This window comes from Euphorbia lathyris, chromosome 5 (genome assembly GCF_963576675.1).
Source record: "Euphorbia lathyris chromosome 5, ddEupLath1.1, whole genome shotgun sequence".
NCBI lineage: Eukaryota > Viridiplantae > Streptophyta > Magnoliopsida > Malpighiales > Euphorbiaceae > Euphorbia > Euphorbia lathyris.
Genome location: NC_088914.1, coordinates 44,224,149 through 44,248,552, shown reverse-complemented (window position 1 = coordinate 44,248,552; position 24,404 = coordinate 44,224,149). Strand labels below are relative to the sequence as shown.

Sequence of the window (24,404 nt, the reverse complement as noted above, 5' to 3'; positions counted from 1 at the left end):
ACGACCGAGGTAGCTCTTTAGCCATCTTACCTACGGTTCACGACCGAGGTAGCTCTTTAGCCATCTTACCTACGGTTCACGACCGAGGTAGCTTTTTAGCCATCTTACCTACGGTTCACGACCGAGGTAGCTTTTTAGCCATCTTACCTACGGTTCACGACCGAGGTAGCTTTTTAGCCATCTTACCTACGGTCCACGACCGAGGTTGCTTTTGAGCCATTCTTACCCATAATCAACGTACGCTAGATTCCGAGAGAAAAACATCCACAGACGGCCGATTCAGAGGCAAGGCTGGAAAGAATCGACAAACAACACCGGAGCGCGCAGCGCGAAGGTCAGGTATTCTCCCTCCTACTCTTTACGTGTCTTTTACTTTTTATATGTTTTACATTGCATGTGTGCGTTAGCAAAAAATGTTTTCAAAACAGACACATCACTGTCAAAATAGCAAAGTAGGGGCAACTGTAGACACCGAGTCGGAGGACCTGTGACGAAAACCTGAAAACAAGACGGTTGAAGCGATTGATTCCGGAAGTTTTGAAAAACAAAAAAATATATAAAGAATGATAAGTACATAATAAGGAAGAAAGAGTTATGGCGGGTCGCTGTTGCCAATGGGGTGGCTCGCGAATGCTTAGCGGCATGGTGCGAGCGCTTAGCGGCATCCGACGCGCGGTCGACGACAGTCGGACGCCCGCTCGACGGCGCGGGGCGCGCGCTCGACGTCCGTCGGATGCACGCATCCAACCACAAGTGGCGCGCGCTCGACGTCCGAGCGATGCATGGGCCCGGTGGTGCGGAGCGCGCTCTCGTCGGCCACTGGCGTGTGCGCCCGGCATCGCAGAATGCGCGTTCGACGGCCGCGACGCGTGGGCGCCCGACGGCACGGAACGCATGCTCGACGGCCGCAGGGCGTGCGCGCCCGACGGCGCGAGATGCGACCCGGCGGCCGTTGGGCGAGCACCCACCGACGTCGGGCGAACGCCCAACGGCGGTTGGGCGCTCGCCCAACGCTGTTGGGCGATAGCCCAACGTGAGGTTGGGCGGCCGCCCAACCCCCTTGGGCGACGCCCAATTCTTTTCGGGCGTCGCCCATTCCGCCGGGGATCCGTTTGCTTATAAAAGGCACGAATCCCCATGCATTTGAGGGAGAAGGATTTTTGGAGCCTTTCTCACTCTAGACATTTTTAGAGAGAGAAAGTGATTTTTTTTGAGAAAAATATTTTTTTCTCAAAAATCCGAATTTCCCAAAGTTAAATTTTTACTAAAAAAAACACAAAAAACCGGAAAATCACGACTCGTGGAATCAATCGGCTTCGACTGTCAGATACCGAATTTAAGATATTATCCGAGGACTAGACTCTTTTATTTTATTTAATTTATTTCCTTCTTCTATTTATTTTTATGTTATAGTTTTTATTTATTTAGTTATTCATTTATTTTATCACGTTTTATTTAATTTAGCGTATTTATTTAATTTTTGTCTCGTGTTGAATAAAATTTGGTTTTGTTTTAAAATAAAAAACCTCGTTTTGATATCCCAATACGAACCGTGATCCGATAAAAAGGTAGTTCGGGTATTAAAGACGTTGTAATTATAAGTTTTTAATTTAAAGAAATCTCCAAATAAAGTTTTAAAATAAAAACGTCGTTTTAGGAACTTTCGTTATTGACTATGACCCATTTTGGGTAGTTCGGAAATCCAAAACGATTGAATTAGACTTAATTTAAAGTTTTTGAATAAATCTGGAAACAATTGGAGTGCTGCTGTAATGTTCCGTTTCTGTCACTAATTGCTGTTTACTGACGGATTTTCCGTCGGTAAATCTGCTGGAATGTAAAAAAATGCTGTTTTGGTCCCTGTTTCTTAACTTTTAAGCTTTTGGTCCTTTGTATATATATGTATATTTATGTAATATATATTTTCAAACTATTTTTAGACATTTGGTATATATAATTATTTGGGATGTTTATATATCATTTTTTATTAAATATAAGTATATGTATATATATCTTTTCTTTTCTTTTTCCTTTACTTAAATGGTAATGAATTTCATTTTAAAAGAATATTTACTTGGGTGTTTTGGGAGTGATTAATTAGTGGATGAATAGATATTATTTTGACATTTAAAATTACATTAGTTATGTATATATATAGTTTTGGGATATTTGAGCTATATTAGTTATTATTAAATAAAACTATTTTGGGGGATAAATGTTATTTTCTTATCTAGGAGTTTTATTTACTATTCTTACATATTTGAAGCAAAAATGTATTATATTTAGTATTTTCATATAAGTATAATATAATCTCTTTTCATTTATTTGCATTTTATGTTTCCTTTTTGGATTAAAATGTATATATGTATGCTTATATTATTTTCTTTATTCTTTTGGGCCATTTAGGGGTCCATGTTTCAAATGGGCTTTATTTAGGAGTAAATTTTGGTTTAAATATGTTCATTATTGTAATTATGACAAGTAGAGAATCATTAAGGAAAAATGGGAAAATTAAATCACAAAAAGAGTTTTTAATTTAATCATTTAAACTAATGGTTTTTTAGAAATTCCTAATGTAAATAACCATTCCCGGATCGGGAAACTATCCCTTTCCGGAAAGAAGGCACCGAAACCATGTGCTTAAATCCCCACATCATGAACAGAAACCCTCGCTGTGACCTCAATGAAATCAAGTGCGTTTACTTTGATTACTCACCTTGAATCGAGATTGGCACAAGCTTGCTCACACGCTTAAGAAATTACACAAGCCGGACTGGCATGGCCCTTATTCGACCTACATCTAAGGTAAAAATATGCTATACTAAACTAAAAATGAAAATGTCTTCTTTTGAAATAGTGTTTTCTTGACATTTCAACTCATTTCTCAAACCAACACGTTTTAAAACCTTAGTCCGTTCCAACGACGGATTAAGCGAACCTTGTAATTAAAATCGCTTCCATTGTGAATAATGAAGTTTTTGAATCGTTTTCTTAAATGATTTATACAAAATAAATTGACTTGTATGTTTAACCATGTTTTATTACTAAAGGTTTTTACCTTAACGTTTTCAAACACTTGAGTCGTTCCAACGGCGATTCGAGTGAACATCATTAAACGGGGTTTTGAAACGTACCTAAATCGTTCCAACGGCGATTAAGGTGCGAACCATGTAGATAAACTCGTTTTGGGGAAATGAGTTAGTATAGAATTAACACGCAACACGAAATGTAAATCATGTTGTAAATAAATCAATTCTTCCTTCTTCCCCTCTCTTTTATATGTATATTGAACTGATGTAAATGGGTGATTCTTTACTAAAGTGGCTTTTCAATAATATATGCTCAAAACGGTTTTCAAAACGAGAAAGAAAAGGTTTCAAATGAATTTTAAACTTAAAGGAATATACGATTAGTCCGTTATCGCCTAACATGCTGAGTAGGAGGCCGGTGGTTCATAACCGGGCGATGTCGGGGTGCCTAGTAGCCTTTCTCCGGAAAGGAGCTAGCCTTCTCGGCTCGTACCTAAGTTTCCCGAACCCACACCGGTCTCCCGCAAGGGATCGGTGTTCATTTTCCCATTCGTGGGTGGCGATTCTTCCATATCTCCGAGCTCCGGTCCTGCCGAGCAGCTTGATTCCATGATTGGTTGCTTTCGGCGCCAATCACCGCTTACTTCGCCATGAGGTGTCCACCCCCCGGTCCGCCCGGGAGATTAGGCCGCGGCACCTCGTCTAACAACGGGATAAAAATAAATAAATACGGGAAATTAAATAAAACGTGACAAATAAATAAACAACTAAATAAATAAAACTATAACATGAAAAATAAATAAATAAAGGAAATAAATTAAATAAAATAAAACGAGTCTAGTCCTCGGATAATACCTCAAGTTCGGTATTGACGGTCGAAGTCGGTTGATTCCACAAATCGTGATTTTCCTGGTTTTTTGTGTTTTTCGTCTTTTTTAGTAAAAATTTAACTTTTGGGAAATTCGGACTTTTTGAGAAAAAAAAATATTTTTCTCAAAAAAAATCACTTTCTCTCTCTAAAAATGTCTAGAGTGAGAAAGTCTCCAAAAATCCCTCTCCTTTTTTTGCATGGGGATCCGTGCCTTAAATAGGCAACGGATCCCGGAAGCTTTGGGCGACGCCCAAATAAAATTGGGCGTCGCCCAAAGCCGGTTGGGCGGACGCCCAACCTCAGTTGGGCGCGAGCCCAACCAGCGTTGGGCGCGCGCGCCCAACTGATGTTGGGCGTTCGCCCAACGAGCGTTGGGCGTCCGCCCAACGTCGCTGGGCGCTCGCCCAGCGGCCGTCGGGCGTGCGCCCCGCGCTGTCGGGCGCGCGCGCACAACGGTCGTCGAGCGCGCGCTCCGCGCTGCCGGGCGTGCGCGCCCAACGGACATCGCGCGTGCGCTCCGCGCTGCCGGGCGTGCGCGCCCATCGGGCGTCAAGCGTGTGCCCCGCGCTGCCGGGCACGCGTCCAACTGTCATCGGACGCGCGTCGGCTGCCGCTAGGCGTTCACACCACGTCGCTGAGCACTCGCGAGCCGTCCACTCGACAATCGCGACTCCCACTAACTTCTTCCTTTTTTTATTATAAATTTTTGTTTTAAAACTTCCGGAATCAACCGCTTCGACCGTCTTGTTACAGGTTTTCGTCACAGGTCCTCCGACTCGGTGTCTACACACGTTCCCATCGATTCACAATCAATTGAGTCTATAAGCCCATCTTGATGTAGCTTAAGCATGCGTCTCTGGTTTATATGGCCTAAACGACAATGCCACAAGTAAGTTGAGTTATCTAATCTAAGTCTTTTGGTATCAATTGTGAAAGCATAAACTTTATCATTCAAAACATAGATCCCATTTAATGATATTCCTGAAAAAATAGAAAATACTATTTCTATAAAATTCACAACCATTGTTCTTAATTGAAACATGAAAGCCATCTTCGACTAGACAGCTAATAGAAATAATGTTACGAGACATATCCGGAATATACAAACAGTTCCTTAACACTACTACAAGTCCTGATGGTAGATGTAGATCATAGTTTCCAATTGCGAGAGCGGCAACTCTTGCTCCATTTCCTACTCGCAAGTTTATGTCTCCTTTCTTTAACTCTCTAGTCTGTGTTAGCTCCTGCATATTCATACAAATATGAGATCCACATCCGGTATCTAATACCCAAGATTCAGATTGTGAAATTGAGTTAATTTCAATATAGAACATACCAGAAGTTGAAGCACCGTCCTTTCCCTTCTTGAGAGAAGCTAGGTACTCCTTACAATTTCTCCTCCAATGCCCATCTTCACCATAGAAGTAGCATTCCCCTTTGGGCTTCCTAACTTGCATCCCCTTTGTTTCGGTGGGCATGGCCCCCTCGCCATTATTGGGATAGTTAGGATTCCCTTTCCTCTTCTTTGATCCCTCAGTAGCGAGGGCCAGCATTTCCTTGTTTTCTTTTATATTGGGCTCGACCGTCTCGAGCATATTTGCAAGCTCTTCAAGAGAGGTTTGCAAGCCACTCTCTTGGTAGTTCATGATGAACTGTGAATAACTCTCGGGGAGGGATTAAAGAAGTAAGTCTACATTTAGTTCATGATCCATCGCATCTCCAATACTAGAAAACTTGGTAATAAGTCCAATCATCTTGACACAATATGTCATAACAGACTTGCCCTCCTGCATCTTGCATCTATATAGCTGCTTCGTTATTTCGTAACGCTCGCACCGAATTTGATTCCCAAACAATTCTTTTAAGTGCGCGACCATGGAATAGGCATCCATCTCCTCATGTTGCCTTTTCAATTCCAGTGGCATAGATGCAAGTACAATGCTTATTGCGTGATTATCATCAATTTTATGCTTCAAGTAAGCTTTGATCTTTTCGATGGGTGCATTAAAAGTCGGGATAGAGGGTATCGGTGTATCAAGTACATACTCTACCTTATCGAACTTCAAAACGATTTTGAGGTTGCGATACCAGTCAGTGAAGTTTGAACCATTCAACTTGTTATCGGTAAGGATATTTCTTAGATCAGTTTTCGACATGATTGTTTTTAGAGTACGAAATTAATAACCTGAGAGTGAGAAAAAGGTGACGGATGTTATTCATTTGTTTAATTCACTTACAATTTAAATACGTTGGACTTTTATGTTTTTAAATTGCTCCCACTATTTTACCAAATTAATAACCCTCTATATTAATTCGAAGGATATTCACAATTCCTTTAGTGAGCTAGAATCCTAACTCCTGAAATTTCACCTTGAGTTTACTCAACAAGCTAGTTTCATTCATTAGGTAGATTCATGTAATCAATCACATCAAAACATGTGATTTCTAGGTTGTTGGGTTACTAACCACATTAGTAACTGATATGTGTCGTTTATCAATCCCAATCATATTGCCCATTAGGTTAGAACAACATGAGTTTACTCATCCAATTATTCTATCCTAATTTAAGCATTACCCCATATTCGTGAAAAATAGTTTTTCGATAATTCAGGTGTTACCATAAGACCCCGAGCTTGAGTTTACTCAACAACCCAAAGGCCCCCAGTACTGTCGGCTGAATTATAATATTAGGGAGGGGCAACCAATTTTTAATAACTTGCTTATTTACTTAACTTTTGATTAGTGAGGGATTTATTTAAGTCTCATAATCTAACCTAGTCTTGATTTGCTTTAGCATACATCGGACGTTCATACATTCAACATTGACAATTATGGACATATCTCTAAGTTTATTCCGTTGAGCCAGAAACGGAATAGAGGGTCACCCTAGGGAAATACTAACTATTACATATTTCACTTTGGGTCCTCCGTCTTCTCCTTGGCGCCTTGAATTACAACAATATTCAATTTCAAAGACAACTTCAATTTACTTGAAGGGATTTGGATGAGAAGAGAAATACAATAGAGAGTAAGAGAAGGCAGGACATGCAGGTCCTATTTAAATACCAAAAGACTAAATAACTATTAAAGAGGGTCTAATATGTCCATAATGCCAAACATGCATAGACTCAATTAAATTAAATTTAATTGGTTGATTACACAAACTATTTATGTAATATTTAATTTAATCAAATTAACAACTTAAATTAATTTTCATCCAATTTTAATTATGCATATCCTAATTAATTCGAATAATTCATTTAATGCTTTGAATTACTTATATCAAATATTTAGGTAAAACAAACTTTTAAATAAATTGATTTTGATAATCAAAACAAACCTTTTAATATTCTGAAACGTATACATACATATATATATATTCAAAACCCGGGACTGTTTTAAAACGATTTTAAAACGGTATCCGTTTGGGTCGGGCCGATTTTAATCGGCCCACCCCGTTGCGACAGCTGCTGCCTCGCGGTAGCAGCAAATCACAGGGAGCCGCTGCCTTAACGGCAGCGGCGTCTCTGCTGTCGGTTGCTGTGCAAAGCAGCAATCGCCTTGCGACAGTCGCTCGGGGTTGCCGCCTCGCGGCAGCGACCCCGAACAACTATTCGTATTTATTTATTTTAAATAAATACATATTAATATATATATAACTGTTTTAAAACAATTTCAAAACAATTTTCAGAATATCAGAAATCAGTTTTATCTTTTAGATTTAGTAAAAACAAAAGTTTTAACTATCTAACCATAAAACCTTCAAGTTAAGTTTAAACGATTATCAACCGAAATAATCAGGAACTATGCATAATCAGTTTTAATTAACAAGTAATCAAAACTTATTTATTGTTAGGTTAATTGAACTAATCGATTAATTAATTTAACCTAACAATAAATCTATTCAATCCGATTGAAAAACTCTTTTATTTACATATATGAAATAACAGATTAACATAGGCTCTAATACCAATGTAGGAAAATAGACAAGCCTAGGCATAGCGGAATAATAAAATTTTATCTATTTTATCTATTTCCCTTTTCCAAGATCTGTTAATTGTTATTTCATATAAAGAGGGATAGATAGTAATACCTTTATTGATGAACTATCTACCGTTGCAAACGAAGTGCCCACAACTTGTTATTATCAACTCGTGAACCACGAACGTTTGATTCAACACAAAACCAAAAGATAATCAGTGATCAACCTTCAATGAATAGCAATCGCAATGATTGCCTCAAACAGAAATCGATACGAGATCAAAGAGGGAGTAAGAAATAAAGTAAATTAGCCGAGACGAAAGACGGAACGATTCCTCCTCTCCTATTTTATGTGTGTCGAAATTTAGGGGTTAGGGGAGTCTATTTATAGGCTTTTCTTAACCCTAATCCCAGTTGTGTTAGGTAATTAAATAATTGGAATCTTATTCGGAATAGGATTCCTAATTAGATAATTAAATAAACACTTTACTATTATCTAAATAATAACTAATTATATCTAGATAATTATTATTAATCAAATTAATAATTAATTAATGTTAGGGATAATTAAATAGAGTTTTACTCTTTTAATTTAATTGATAACCATAATCAAATTATAATTGTTAATCAAATTAATTTATCCCTAAATCAATGTAAATTTCGGCCCATATGTATATGTCCCACTAATTACATTTTCGTCCTCCGATTCCAAGTCCCATATGCGACCCATTAGGTTCTTTATTGCCACTAGCCGTATATATCATTTGAAATTATTCATCACGATTAATTCCAACATATATATAACGGAATACCGTCGAGAGCTGTTACTAGCAGAACCTATGATATTCCCCAGAGCAATGAAGAAGTCAGGTTGATAACTGACATTAACCTTTCTGTATTAGGTACAGTATAATACGATCCTTCATCAACTATATCCTTTCGGTCAATTTCTTATAACCATGGAACGTGTCAAGGTTACATATAACGAAGAGTCCGGTTTTACTTGTACAGGTTGAATTTACTCTGAAAGATAAGTTAAGTGAAATGTTTATTTCTACTCTTAACTGTATCACCTTGCAAGGATTTCAGTCAATTCACCACAAGCGGCCCTTTGGATATATCTCCCATTTATCAGGAGTGACGAATGCTCAATCTGACATTAACCATTTTGTAATTACTTCGCGTGATACCCAACCCTGCTCTCACACACCCTAGGCTCTCACCTATTGGATCGTGCTCGCACAGAATCAAAGTATCAGATTCCGCAATCTAGAATTACTAATTAATGAATGTTTGAGTCTGAGGATTAGTTATACCTACTAATACCGATGAGATGAACAGTTGGCATATTAGATAAATCATTCCATTCTGTTATCTCAAGTTGGGTCCCAATCCTGATGAACTCCTTCATCAGATCCATGTAACTGTCCAGATATCAGAATATCTAAAGCTTGTGAGATCAGTTTTCTGTCTCGACAAAAAACACTGTTACATGCAAGTCTCAACAGCAATATGCCAATCCTTATAACATATTACTTGACTTGGGTTTACTTTAAGTCTATCAGTCTATTATAAAGCATAGTCTCACTTCATGCTTGTACGAACACTTTATAACTACTTGAATAAACTTAGGATTACTTCCTTTGTGAAAGATTTGTGCCTTTATATATAGTTACATATTAATGCTATATATCTGATTAAACAAATGACCAAATAAACAATTTATTCATTAATATTAATATCCAAAACAATTGTATTTAGGACACTAAATTCCAACAGGGGTTACCGCGTAAAGTGTCTAATCAGGAAAGGTCTCCTTAATCTCCACAAGTTCCGGAGATTCGGCTTTCTTGCTTTGCAAACGGGAAAGGTGGTCGGCCACGACATTCTCCACTCATTTTTTTTATCTTTTATTTCAATGTCGAATTCTTGGAGGAGGAGAATCCATCGTATCAACCGAGGTTTGGCATCTTGCTTGGCCATTAAGTACTTAAGAGCTGCGTGGTCAGTGTATATGATAATTTTTGATAACACAAGATAGGATCTAAATTTATCGAAAGCAAAAACTACCGCAAGCATCTCTTTCTCCATGATTGAATATTTTTGTTGGGCCTCGTTGAGAGTTTTGCTCGCATAGAAAATTGGGCGGAAAAGTTTATCCACCCGTTGGCCCAAACAAGCACCAACTGCCAAATCACTAGCATCACACATTAGTTCAAAGGGGAGATCCCAATTGGGTTTCACCAATATGGGCGCGTTAATTAGTTTCTCTTTAAGCGTATTAAATGCAATTAAACACTCAGAAGAAAAATTAAATTCTGCATCCTTTAGGAGGAGTTGGGTCAAGGGGGTTGCTATTTTAGAAAAATCCTTAATGAATCTCCTATAGAAACCCGCGTGACCCAAGAAACTCCGGATCCCTTTTACATTGATTGGTGGAGGCAATTTCTCAATCACCTCAATCTTGGCCGGATCGACCGCGATTCCCTCCCCGGACACTTTGTGTCCTAACACTATACAATCTTGTACCATAAATTGACACTTTTCCCAACTAAGAGCGAGATTAGTGTCCTCGCATCGTTGAACGACCTTATCAAGATTATTTAAGCAATTTTCAAAGGACGACCCAAAAATCGAAAAATCATCCATGAAGACTTCCATGAAGTCCTCAATCATTTCGGAGAATATAGCCGTCATGCAACGTTGAAAGGTGGCGGGGGCATTACAAAGCCCAAACGGCATCCGCCTATATGCAAACGTCCCATAAGGACAAGTGAATGTTGTTGTTTCTTGATCCGAAGGATCAACGGGGATTTGCATATAGATGGATAGACCGTCGAGGGTACAAAAGAATTTGTGCCCCGCCATTCTCTCCAACATTTGGTCAATGAACGGCAAGGGAAAATGATCTTTTCGGGTAGCTTCGTTAAGTTTTCTATAGTCGATACATACCTGCCACCCCGTTACTTTTCTTGTGGGGATTAATTCCCCTTGATCATTTTTTGTTACCATTGTGCCCCCTTTTTTGGAACGCATTGGACCGGACTAACCTATTGACTATCGGAGATAGGAAAGATTATACATGTGTCGAGGAGTTTGATTACCTCGGCCTTTACTACCTCTTTCATGTTCGGGTTAAGTCGTCGTTACGGTTGCACGGAGGGTTTGACTTCATCCTCCATAAAGATGCGGTGTGTGCAAATGGTGGGGCTAATCCCTTTGATGTCGTGAATGGTCCATCCAAATGCGCCTTTGTGTTTTTGTAACACCGCAATCAATGCTTCCTCCATTTCCTCTGTCAAAAGAGAAGATATGACAACAGGTAAGAAACTAGGAGGTTGTAAAAATACATATTTCAAATTAGGAGGCAAGGGTTTAAGTTCCAAAGTTGGGGGCTCTTCGAGAGATGACTTTGGCTTCGCTTTGCTATCTCGGTCCAAACCCTCGAACCGGTTCCTTGCCAACAAACATTGTTCTATCTCGGAGGAGTATTCAAACGGTTTATTCAATGGCTCCTCACCCACGTGCTCATTATTACTTGAATCCAAAGAGGTTTCCATGGAAGGCCTATCACACAAATTCTCAACAAACCGATCAATATAGTCCATGGAATTTAAAAAATTACAATCTTCCATGGTATGAGAAGGGAATTTCATGGAGTTGTATACGTTAAATACTACCTCTTCGTCTTGCAACCGTAGTATAAGCTTACCCTCGTGGACATCGATGAGAGTCCTACCCGTTGCAAGAAATGGTCTTCCTAGGAGGATTGGTACCGAATCGTCTTCCGCCATGTCGAGCACTACAAAATCGGCGGGGAAAATGAACTTGTCCACTTTCACTAAGACATCCTCCACAACTCCTTTCGGCCGGGCGATTAATCTATCGGCCAATTAAAGCGTCATGTTGGTAGGCTTTGGCTCTCCCAAATCGAGTTTCCTAAAAACGGACAAAGGCATTAGATTGATACTAGCACCTAAATCACATAAAGCTCTACTAAACTCAACATTACCAATTGTGCATGGGATGGAAAAACTTCCTAAATCTTTGAGTTTAGGTGGGAGTTTATTCATTATAATCACGGAGCATTCCTCCGTTAGTGCTATCGTTTCATTTTGTTCTAACTTCCTCTTTTTGGTGAGGATTTATTTAAGAAACTTTGCATAGGTGGGCAATGCCTCCGCAAACGGGATGTTAATGTGAAGCTTCTTAAAAATTTCCAAAAACTTGCCATATTGGTGATCCAATTTTTCCTTTTTTAGTCTTTGTGGAAATGGGAGCTTCGGTACATAAGTCCCAATTGGATCACTAACACCTTTATTATTATCCGAGGAAGTCATGTTTTTCGGATCCGAACCGGGGTTGCTTACCGCTTCCGGTTCGTTACTTACCTTTGGAGCGGTTGGAATCACTTTTGGAACCGGTGGCTCCAAACCCTTACCACTACGGAGTGTAATCTCTTGCGCGGTCTCCCGATTTTTAGGCCTTGGGTTTTGTTCGGTGTTAGTTGGGAGAGACCCGTGTTGTCTCTCTTGTTGTTGGCGATTCAATTGGGCCACTTGATGCCCCAAATCCCTACAAAAACCCTCATTGTCAGCAAGACGGGAAGATATTTCCTTAAGGAGATTAATTACCGTAGAGTCTTGCGTGTTGCTAGGAGGTTGAGAAGTTTGTCCTCCTTGGGCGCTGGGGGATTGACCCAAACCTTGCTCCTTGTATTCATTATTAAATCCGGATGGGGGCTTTAACACATTTTGATTGTTTCCATAAGACAAATTCGGGTGTTGGTGTTGAGGCCTCCATCCGTTGTTATTATTATTACGGTGGTGATAAGCATTTGGGTTATGATAGGAGTTATAATTAGAATTGTACCTTGGTTGTCCCCCTACATAACTTACGCTCTCGGCATCGCCGGTAAAAGGGCTACCGACGTGGCACTCTTGACCATGATGGTCACCACCATAATGCGAGCACATCAGGACCTGTGCTGTATTTTTGAGGCTCATTTGTGCCATTAAGGCGTCTAGCTTCTTATTCATCTCAACCATGGAGATTTTGGGAGCCTCGTCTTCCATAGCAAATGTTTGATGTCACGAGGGTTCGGCAAACCGATCTTCTTGCCATTGGACGCTTTTTCTAGCTAACTCGTGGATAAGTTCATAAGCCTCGCTTGCCGATTTCCTAAACAAATCCCCACCTGCGGCGGAATCCACAGTTGCACGATTAGTGGGAGTTATAAACCATGATAGAAGGTACTTACAAGATCGTGCTTGGGGATGTCATGATGTGGGCAATTTTGGAGCAACTTTCGGAACCTAGCCCAAGCTGAGTGAAGGGCCTCGTATTCAAGTTGCCTAAAGGAAGTGATATCATTTCTCAACTTAACCGTTTTGGACGGCGGAAAGTAGTAGGAAAGGAACTCCTTCTCAAGCTCCTCCCACGATGTAATTGATCCCGCCTCTAACGAGTGCAACCATTCCAATGCTTGACCTGTCAAAGAGAAAGGAAAAAGCTTTAGACGTACGGCTTCAACCGGAACACCATTTTGCCGAGAAGTATTGGCACACATAAGAAATTTATCAAGATGTTCGTTGGGGTTCTCATGAAGTTCTCCTCCAAATTGACCGAGTTGTTGAATCAATTGGATCATGATTGTCTTAATCTCATAGGTGTTGGCCGGAATGGTGGGAGCGACGATTCCGTTGCGATTTTGGGGCCTATGCGGAGCAAAGATCTCCATCATCGTTCTTGTGTCATTGCCCCCTCCATTTCGGATGTTGTTCACGGGTTGGACGGGCGGTCTTTGGTTTGCCTCGGGTTGGTTAGCTTCGTTGTTGAGGTTGGCCATCTTTTCTCTCCGGATCCTACAAAGAGTACGTTCAATTTCAAGATCAATAGGAACGAGAGTACCACTCCAAGATTGGGTGTGCATAAACTAAAGAAGAAAATATGAACAAGAAAGAATATTGTTAGTAAAAGTGTATATAAACAATTTATACAAAGATAATGCTTAGACTAACAATAAAACATTTTTGTCTAATATTGCAAGAAATTATAAATCCCCGGCAACGGCGCCAAAAACTTGATGAGTATCCGGTAGAGTGGTAAAATATATGATGATAAGTGTGTGATGTGATATGATCTTTCTAAGTGCTCTAACTCTACTAGATGCTACTACATAGGGGCAAGTGTACCCCGTCGTATCAAGTAATAATCTGGTTAAGACCGGGTATCGAATCCACGGGATTTATATCTACAAGTATTAAACTACTCGGTTTTACACGTTATCTAAGCGATGAATACTTTTGACTTGGGTTTGGGGACGACTATAAACTACTCCTAAACTATGGGTGAGACAATTTTCATGTATTTCAAGTCCTCTTAGAGTGATACGGATAATGATAAGTTATAACATATGACAAACAATACGGAACATATACGATTAACAATTTACTCTTGCAAAGACGACTATCTATAGACCGAACAACTCCGTGAGGTTCTAGAGTCGTGGTTTCCCCTTAAGGCGACTCTAATTCTTAGGACCAGAAACTAGGGCCCGTAAGTTCCGTGGCTCGTCAATTCCTACGGTTTCCGGATTGTCAATTCCGGTAAGGCAACACATATGTGGTTCCTAACAGATTTCAGAGCTCGTAAACGACCTACACAATAATCAATTATAAGTATCAAAGCAAGCAGTAAGTAATAACACATATAATGAAAACGGAATTGTAAATCATATATTATAAATATGAAATGCGATAATACGGAATACAACCAAGCCTAGTACATAGAAAGAGTACAAGCTAATTAACAAGTAGAAAGGGAAGAAGAATCGGCCCTTAAGACTAGCTAACCAGACTCAAGGTCGTCTCTTAGGACTTGGAGGTGGAACTTTCGAGCTTGGCGAATGCGGATGGAACGGAACTTCGGTGGAGTAACGAGAGGATTATGCAAGCTCTCAAGGTGTGAGGAACTCTAGTACATAGAAAATTGAATGAAGAAATGAGTGCTAATCACTCTTATTTATACATCAAGCTTGGGGGTAGAATCGTAAATACACAAGTTACAAGCATGAATTCACATTATTTTTGCAGTTTTCCCATGGCACGCCCCGCGTGTTTGACCATTCCGTTGATAATTTCTGGCGTGTGGATCAGATTCAGACCTGTTGTTTCAACCACGCCCCGCATGGACAAGAAGACGCCCCACGTGTTTGCCCATTTCGTTGATAATTGCTGGCGTGTGGATCAGATTCAGACTTGTTTTCTGAACCACGCCCCGCATAGATAGGCAGACGCCCCGCATGTTTGCCCATTCTGTTGATAATTGCTGGCGTGTGGATCAGATTCAGACTTATTATCTGAACCACGCCCCGCGTGGACAGGAAGACGCCCCGCGTGTTTGAGCCCCTGGAATTCAATAGCTTGAATCATGCCTTTGACGCCCCGCGTGGCTTGGAAAACGCCCCGCGTGGCTTGGAAAACGCCCTGCGTACCTGAGCTTTTGGGACTTTAGATTGAAGAATTCCTCCTATACGCCCCACGTATAAATGGAGACGCCCCGCATGATATCTGTTGACTTAGTGGGACCATACAGTCTGACTGCCGTGATTGAGAGGGCATTGTTCTACGCCCCGCGTGGTTGCTTCTGCGCCCCGTGTGTGTTGGTGAGTTTTTACTCCTTAACTCGTACCTGCGAAATACAGTTCTCGAGAGCCGAGTTAGCTTGACGTTTATTTTCCTGAAATTAATCAAAAACAAAAGAAATTAACCAAAAGCATAAAATTTATTAAAAACACATTATTTTTGTAATTAAACTTACTTATTTAGTCCAAAATTAAACCGTAAATCACACTAAAAGATAGGGACAAAACGTCCCTATCAGTGATCTGGGTCTGCTCTGTTCAGTTCTATCTAGAACCACTTCAGTTTGAAGTCCTTCACACTTTGGACTTTTTTCTTTAGAAAGTTGTGTATTTTCTTGGATGAGGACCAGTAAATGAAGTCCTCTTTGGGCCTTCTAATAGGATGCCAGAAGTGCCTGAAAGTTCAATCGCTAGGTCATCACATATTTTATTAAAGGCAAGAAGTTCTAGCCAGGCGTTGGGAGAAATTTGGCAGGGGCAGAGATTGAATTCATTCACAACGGCTAGTATGCCTGAAGGAAGGGGGAATTCATCTTTCATTCAAGGAATTGGGTAAAAATATCCATTTTTGTTGAGGTGGGGGGAAGATGGGCTCTATCACTTTCTTCGGGCATTGTTAAAGTCATCTCTTTAAGCCAGGGGTAAATGTTTGGAAGAACTTTCAGCCGATATTCAGAAATCATGGAGGGTTGGTCAAAAACTTTGGGGTTAGTCTTCTTGGGTTTGGCTAATTCCTCACTAGCAGAGTTTTTGTCTTCATGTTCAAGGTTCAGCCATCTCAGTGGCGAAATTTTTGGAAGAAGTCTCTAGAGATTCAATTTCTTCGATAAAAATCTCTAAAGGCTCAAGAAGGGTTTCTGTATCGTGTTAGATAAATCGACGAACTTTTTTGGTTCCGTGTTTAGATGAAGAAGCCGTTTCAAAGGAAAAATTAATTAAAAGCAACAGAACGAGGTAAGAACTTACAGGTTGCATAGAAGACATGAATGATAGAAAACGAAGAGAATGCGCTCTGGATTGAGGAAGATGATTTATAAAATCAAATGCGTGAGCAGTCCAAACGTTTATCTTGGGAATATAAGGAAAAACGTTAGTAATTATTATGAGTTTTAAATATGGCGGCTTGGTAATAATGATGATGACATTATTTTTACAAAGGAGATGTTCCACGCGTCATTCCGAGAAACCTAAAGGCGTTTCATAATCTTGATGGGGGGACATCTGTTATGGTATTAAGTCATTTGGGCTTTTGTCAAGAAGGCTCGACATGACTTAAGGACCTTAGATGGGTCCTGACCCATTCAAGATAAAGATGAATGTTAGTCTCAACCAAAGCGTTGACCAAGATGAAAGCTTCGGTCATCTAAACATTGCCGAAGGCAGTCTTTAGAGGAGTATTTTGGAGACATGTGGACCAATCAATATGATGGACTCCGGATACACGCTCCTCACTTTTATAAATTCGTTGGCACGTAAAGATGGGGTACAATGACCTATCATAAGCTGCCACGTGTTCAAAGATACAATTCTAATTATCTATAAATAGTAGAAGTATCCCAAGATCCCAAATATCTGATTTTTTAATTACTTAATTCCATTCATTTAGTTTTGATATTCTTTATAATATCACTAACTTTAGCATCAAAGAGGGTTCGCCGGACTCCGGTCCATTTTCTGACGGTTATTGTGATTTCAGGTGATCGGAATCCTGATTAGACACTTGTCACTCAGAAATACGGTAACACTGGGTGACGAATCTCCTTATCTTCGAACTCCGGTCCTGCCGAGTTGTTCGATTCCCACATCGAATTCGCTTCGATAACATCACCGTTGTCAACGATTTCATCCCCTCAGGTCTTTTTGGGGAGGCTTGAAATCTACGACTAACAATGTACAAATAAATTATATTTTTGTAGGGGTTTGGACTTTATATTTTATAAATTATATATATATGTAAAAATCAAAATATATTTTTTATATTTATATATTAAATTCAGTTTGTTATATATCACACCGATATTTTTTTAGTAACCGAACCAATAATCGATTAAATTAAACCAAAATAAAACCCAAATCAAACTAAAATGTTAAAATAACCGAAAACCAAACTAAAATTTCAGTTGAATTATCGGTTACCTATTATTTTACTTGTTTCTAATGCAAGTTGTTGTTTTATAAGAAAATAAAAATGAGTATTTCTCGAAACAAATAGAATTTTGGATTCCTATTAAAAAAAAAAGAAGGAAAACAATTGTTTTCTGCTAAGCCTTTGTTTGGGAGTTTGGAGGTTAATGGAGGTGAGAGTTAAAGGAGGTAATGGAAAGGGAAGGGAAGTGATGGAATGGAAAGTTAAAAGTTAACCTTGTTTGAGAGTTTATAGGATGTAAATGAGGTTAAATGTTTAACCTTGTTTAGGAGTTTAAATATGGAGGGGAAAGAAGGTTAAATTTACACTGCAGAGACAAGAAATTTTAAAAAAGTTTACGCTTACTCCCATTAACCCCCAATTTGGAGGTTAGAGTTTGGAAGTTAGAGGAAGTAAAGATTTAACCCCATTAACCTCCATTTACTCTTAAAAAATAAGGTTAACTTAATACTTAACCTTCCATTGCCCCGCTTACTCCCATTATTCTAATAGAAATGTCTCAGAGCAGAAAAAGAAGAAAACCATCACCGTTTCTGCCTTCCGCTACCTCTCCTCCTCCTCTTTCTACGACTGCTACTATGCCACTTTCCTCTTCCACCATCGGAAACTTAATTCCCACGCCTTCCCGCTTCAAAGATCTTCTCTTAGCTTTCTCTCTTCTCTTTATCCTCCACCTACTCTTTCGTCTTCCTTCGCAATCGCAACCCTCTTCCGTCTCCCTCTCCGCCGCTTTTACCTCTTCAACTTTCATTCCCACCAATCGCAACCATATTCTCTTCTCCATTGCATCCTCCGCCGCCTCCTTTACTCGCCGAAAGCATTACCTCAGCCTTTGGTATCGCCCCAACTATACTCGTGCATTTGCCTTCCTTGATCGCAACACATCCCTTTCTGTCGACCCCATTCTTCCTCCTGTGATCCTCTCCCAGGACACTTCCCTCTTCCCTTTCACATTCAAGGGCGGGCTCAGGTCAGCTGTTCGGGTAGCACGTGTGGTCAAAGAGGCGGTTGATCTTGACCAGAAGAATGTACGGTGGTTTGTGTTTGGAGACGATGATACAGTGTTTTTCGTCGAAAATTTGGTCAAAACACTCTCCAAGTATGATCATAAGCAGTGGTATTATATTGGGAGCAATTCGGAGAGTTACGAGCAGAATTCTAAGTATTCATTTGATATGGCTTTTGGTGGTGGCGGTTTTGCTATCAGCTATCCATTGGGTCGGGTTTTGGCTCGGGTTTTGGACTCTTGTTTGGTGCGCTATGCCCATTTGTACGGAAGTGATGCCAGGGTTTTTTCTTGCTTAGCAGAGTTGGGTGTTGGATTGACGCATGAAACTGGGTTTCATCAGGTTTGGCTTTTTACTATCTTCATTTCTTGCATTTATTGTAATGCTATTATTGAGCTGAGCTTTGCGATGGTCATGGAACAATTTCATTGATAATGCTATGATTATGGTTTGATATACTGCTTCTATAAGTCTATGACAATGACAGGACGGTTTCCGCTCTTCAAGTATACTTATAGATTGTATTTCCTCTTCCTTAATTCTGATTTTACCAAAGCATGGTTTAGGAAGATGATGGTGGACAAAAATGTTAACTTTTTGCCTCTTTGGTTAGAACTCGTAAGCTTTGAGATTCTTACTTCCAACTGCTTGAACAGTTGAATAAATTTCAATTTTTATTTTCAAACTGGGAATGCCCGGTCTGTGAGGTTCTCTGCCCTAGGAATAATCCTTACTTAATTCCTTGACACATGGCAAGGGATTATTGTGGTCGAAGAACTCAGTAATTGGCTGAAAACAGAGAGATTGGAGTTGGAATGTATATTTACATCCTCGACTTCTCTGCAATCCAAGTTCAACTCTCTAGATAGTCTTGAATCTTGAGTTTCTTATCTCATTTTGGGCTTCCACAAGTTCCTAATGTTACAAGCTTGCACAACCTTGGTCAACTCCAGAATCGTTGCCCTCATCTCAGCCAACTCTATTTGTTTGCTTAGCCCTGATTAATTTCACCTCGAACACTGGCATTGCCTCTCCAAACCATGACTCTGATTCAGGAAAGAGAAAAAAAAGAGAGAAAGAAAGTGGAGTAATGAGGGATCCTTTCTGCCCTACTACCATGTGAGACAATTTAAGAGCTTTAAGGCTATTAGAACTCAACAATTAGGTGAAAATGGATAGTTTGGGGTGGGATAAACAACAACTTTTTGGACCACAATTTTTTTTTTACCCAAGGCATTAGAGTGAAGTTTTAATGCATAAAATAAAACAAGGAAAAATGAGATAAATATCTACATTTCTATAAATATTTACGGAACACATTTTTCTTTTTTGATTTTCATTTATATATTCTCTTTCGAAAAAATAGGTTCTAGTATACAATTACCGCGACTTTGTATGCCAGAAAATTACCAACACAGTCTATTAGCTATATATCCTTCACATATTGTTGTAATCTTTTGGTATAGCAGATTATGTTTTTGAATAATCTCATTTCTCAGTGTTCTTCCAAAGTGATTAATTGCGTTTAGTAATGACTGGAATTATGAGTTGGTGTTGTCAGCTTGAATAGCTAATGACCTTTTGTCTTCCAGGTCATGATTGAGCAGATGACATGATAAAATGCCATTGTATTAAGATGCTTTCCATTATATGCCTTGTCTACTTCCCAGGATAAGAGTTGGTTGAGGTTTCTTTTCCTACAACTAGGGAATATAGGTTTCTTTGTATTATATGCAATGAAATTTTACTTGCGACAGTTTACTCATTTAATTTGAATCTTAACAGGTTGATATGCGTGGGAATCTGTTTGGAATGCTTTCTGCACATCCTTTATCACCTTTGGTGTCGCTACATCATTTGGATGCAACAGACCCGCTTTTTCCTAATATGAGCAAAACTGAAGCTGCAGAGCACCTTTTCCGAGCAGCTAATACTGATCCTGCCAGGATTTTGCAGCAAATTGTATGTTATGATCGTGCAAATTCATTGACTGTTTCAGTCGCATGGGGCTATTCCATTCAGGTGTTTGAAGGCAATGAACTTCTTCCAGATCTCCTTCCGCTCCAGAGGACCTTTAGATCATGGCGAAGAAATGCAAAAATTGACTCTAATTACATGTTTAATACGAGAGACTATCCTAGAGAACCATGTAAAAGACCTCTTGTATTTTTTATGGAAAGTGTTATGACTCGTGATAGTGGTGTTTGGACCAATTACACCAGGCACAGTATTGGGGGTTGCTCTAGAGTTAAAGCCATAAAGAATCTGGAGCATGTCAGAGTGTTTTCCCAGAAATTAGAAGCTGGCAAAGAACAGGTGAGGTGGCTAAATTGGTTTCAGAAAACCATATGTTATTTCTATTAAGCTTGTTATTTCTATTGATTAAACATTATATTTATCAATGTCGTCGTTCTGAATGCTACTCTATTGTTATTTGAATGAAGGTCCATCGTCGACATTGTGGCGATATTTCTATGACATCTAATGAAGCTATGGTTATTAGTGTTAGAGAATGTGACATTGGAGAACTGATTTCTATGCATTTCTAGCCTTCCCTGGAGAATTTCCCCGCAATTATATGTTAAGCTCCTGGAGTTGAAGTTTTTGTCCCTATTATGAGTAAGTTTGGACTCTTTTCATCTTTTCCCTGACCTAAGTATGTGAGGGAAGGTTTAGTTTTGATTAAACAACATAGTTGTGAAAGTCGAAAGGCGAGCCGAGGCAACAAGGGCAAAATATCGCCTCGAGGCGAAGCGACCGCGACAAACAAATTAGAATAACACAAAAAATAAAGCCATAACTCGAATTGATTAGCTTAACTTCTAAATTTGTAAAACAAAATAAAACTTCTAGTCTAATACTAAGATCCTAATTCCTAATAACATATCAAACAAACATCATCATCAATCCAAATACTTATCATCGAGCTCAATGTCATCATCAAGGTTTTCCACTTCTTCATCCACTTCCACTAATACTCATGTCCAAAAGCCTGCAAAATTTGGAAAATTAGACATTTGTAAGCTACTGTTTCATACACTTTCATACATTTTCACAAGTTTTCATACAGTTTCAAACACTTTCATAACACAAATCACAAAGTTTGGGCATTATAACACTTACATAAGTCATAATAAAGAGTGAAATTTGGGAGAATGAAGATGAAGAAAAGAAAAATAGAAGAAAGGAGAAGATTATAGAAAGAAAAATAGAACAAATGAGAACAAAGAAGAGTACAGAAAGAAAACTAAAAAAAGGGAGAAGAGACAGTACCTGTATGTTGATCGGTGCTGTTGGGTGGACGTGGAGAAGAGGAAGTTTATGTCGACCTCTTCAGGAGAGGAAGTGTTTGCTTATGTCGATCGGCGGAAGGTCGATCGGCAGAAGAGGAAGTCTGTGTAACCTACACCGCCTCTCGTCTCCAATCGCCTCTCTTCTGCAGCAGCCAGGCGGCCTCCTTCTAAATAATGCCTGCCTCCCAGTGCAGAAGGCGGGGGAAGGAACTTTTGGGTTGCCTCTTGCCTCAGTCAACCCAGCGATTGCCTTTGACAACTATGTTAAGCACTGATTGATTTTTTTTTTTTTTTTTTTTTTTTTTTTTCTATGTGCTTTTTGGATCTCACTCGCTATGAAGAGATGAAGCTGTTGGGGTATTTCCTAAAGTTAAAAAAAACTTTATATGAAGTATTTCATTTAGTAATTGTCATTGACAATTGCTTGCAGAGCTGCCTGCAATTGCCCCTTTAATAGACCTAATTGCTGTCATGTAACTATTCCTTGCTCATTTATGTTGATGAAAATTTCTATAGGTACTTAATTTTAATTTTTTCCTGCTTTCTTTTCATTTTTTAATGTTTACACTATGTGCAAAACTATGGTCAGAGAAATAAGACATAATTTGATTGATGTGTATCTGTGGCATGTAGATTATTTCTCTTCCTAGTTTCAAACGTTTTGGATTTTAATTAATGCATTTGTTATGTCTAGCCAATGCATGTGCGTATTTTTTTTAGGTTGTGTTTCATGTTTGGCTGAGAAAGAAGAAAACTGGGTTTTATAAGGAATTAAATGGTCTCTTTGGAGTTTACCACGAAATCAAGTTTCTGCACTTTGTGACTTGAATCATTTTCTCAAATTGTGTGTATAAAAGTGTGATGTGTCATTTGAGAAGGAGGCTTTACAGTTTCATGACTCTGTGCTCTCCTCAGGTTTGAGAATGCCTTATCAAAACGAAGCTATTTACAAAGATTTTGTGTGTAATGTGGAAGAAAATATAGAGAGAAAGGGAGGAGTAAGGTATGCGGTTTGGTATCTTGAATAGAATGTATGAGTAACATCTTAGAAAGCATTTCATTTCATTAATTTTGAGGATATGAGATTCTAATTTTTGTGTGCAGCTGCAAGAATGGCAATGATAATCATCTGAAAGGAAAACAGAAAAAGAGACTTGGTGGAAGTGAGGTGAGCAGTTCCTTCTTCTTCCTTCCCTCACTGTACAGTAGGGATTTTTCATCAGGATAATTTCTTTGCAATGTAACGAGCATTATTGTGTTTCACATCTACTTAGTTGCCTGCTCTGCTGTCGCAATACCATCATCTTCATCTTCTTACTCTTATGTCTTGAGATATTCCCCTCATTGTGACTGTCAGTTGTAATCACCAAATAGACATAATTTTCTAGTCTCTTGTAATTTTTGAGTAATCAACTCCACGACTAACAAATTTAATGGATACTATGCATAGCACGTACTTACAAAATGACTAGTGTAATGGTATTCCTTTATTATGTATTTAATTTTCAAATATGAGTTATCTGTCTCGATTATTAGAATAAGAAGAATGGTAGACTGATAGACTAATCGCTTCAATCATTATCAAACTTGCTTCAATCGATTCGAGAATTTCGAAGTTACAGATCCTTCTTCAGTTGCACGCCAAGTGTTTGATGGAAAGTCTGAGCAGAAACGGAGAAAGACATCCCTCTCTCAATGATGTGATTGAGGCTCCTAAGCCCAATCCTACTTTTCGATCTCCCTAGTTCCAAAGCAATAGCTCCAAGCTCACCTTTCACATACAAAACCTCTGCAAAATCAACCTAACACTTATAACAACTCAAAAACCTATCCCAACATCCAGATCTTCATTAACTACTTCATCTTGTACCCAAAACACAAATAAACCAGAGATTTTGCTTGAAACAAATATGATGCCAATGTTCAGCTAGAAAACACTGAACAATTTGCGTTTTGGTACAAATGGTTGGAATTCATCTGTTGGCCAAGCTATTGGGCCACCCTTCTCTTATAACCATGTTGCTATTACTAGTTCTTCCTTGTCAAGCAGTACCACCCTTCATCCTCAACTTGTTACTAAGGCTTCGAGTCCTTGTCTTACTTCCATTAGATAAATGAGACCTTTTGCATCTGAAAAAGGAGGCGTTAATGATTCAAGATCATTCATTGGTGTTCCCTTCGGGGTTAAGATAAAGGAATTTTGGTTGCTTTCTACTGTTGACACAATCTTGAAGGAGTTAATTACAAGGCTTTCACATGATGCAATATGGCCTTAACTTTCAAGGTTGGGATGATTCCTATGATACTTGCACCCATGAAGGGCTTCTAAAGTGGAGGTATGCTAATATGAACTTAATTGACTTTCTATTTGAGGTGGGTATTGATGATCGTCATTTATTGTATTCGTTTGAACTAGGGAAAAAGAAGTTGAT

The 24,404-nt window shown here is 39.2% G+C and overlaps 1 protein-coding gene across 1 annotated transcript; it reads left to right on the top strand.

The window, feature by feature from the left end:
• Positions 1-18,149: 18,149 nt before the first annotated feature.
• On the top strand, positions 18,150-23,484 carry LOC136230616 (uncharacterized). The gene is made up of 5 exons (XM_066019744.1): positions 18,150-19,021; positions 20,465-20,995; positions 21,124-21,298; positions 22,888-22,975; positions 23,077-23,484. The coding sequence occupies exons 1-3, from the start codon at positions 18,167-18,169 to the stop codon at positions 21,226-21,228; spliced, it is 1,491 nt and encodes a 496-aa protein (XP_065875816.1). The 5' UTR covers positions 18,150-18,166; the 3' UTR covers positions 21,229-21,298; positions 22,888-22,975; positions 23,077-23,484.
• The last annotated feature ends 920 nt before the right edge of the window (positions 23,485-24,404 follow it).

Excerpts from the sequence above, each read along its gene's own strand:
- LOC136230616 (XM_066019744.1), top strand. The coding sequence starts at position 18,167 with ATGTCTCAGAGCAGAAAAAGAAGAAAACCATCACCGTTTCTGCCTTCC. Across the intron at positions 19,022-20,464 it reads ATGAAACTGGGTTTCATCAG|GTTGATATGCGTGGGAATCT; the intron begins GTTTGGCTTTTT and ends GAATCTTAACAG. Across the intron at positions 20,996-21,123 it reads TAGAAGCTGGCAAAGAACAG|GTCCATCGTCGACATTGTGG; the intron begins GTGAGGTGGCTA and ends ATTTGAATGAAG.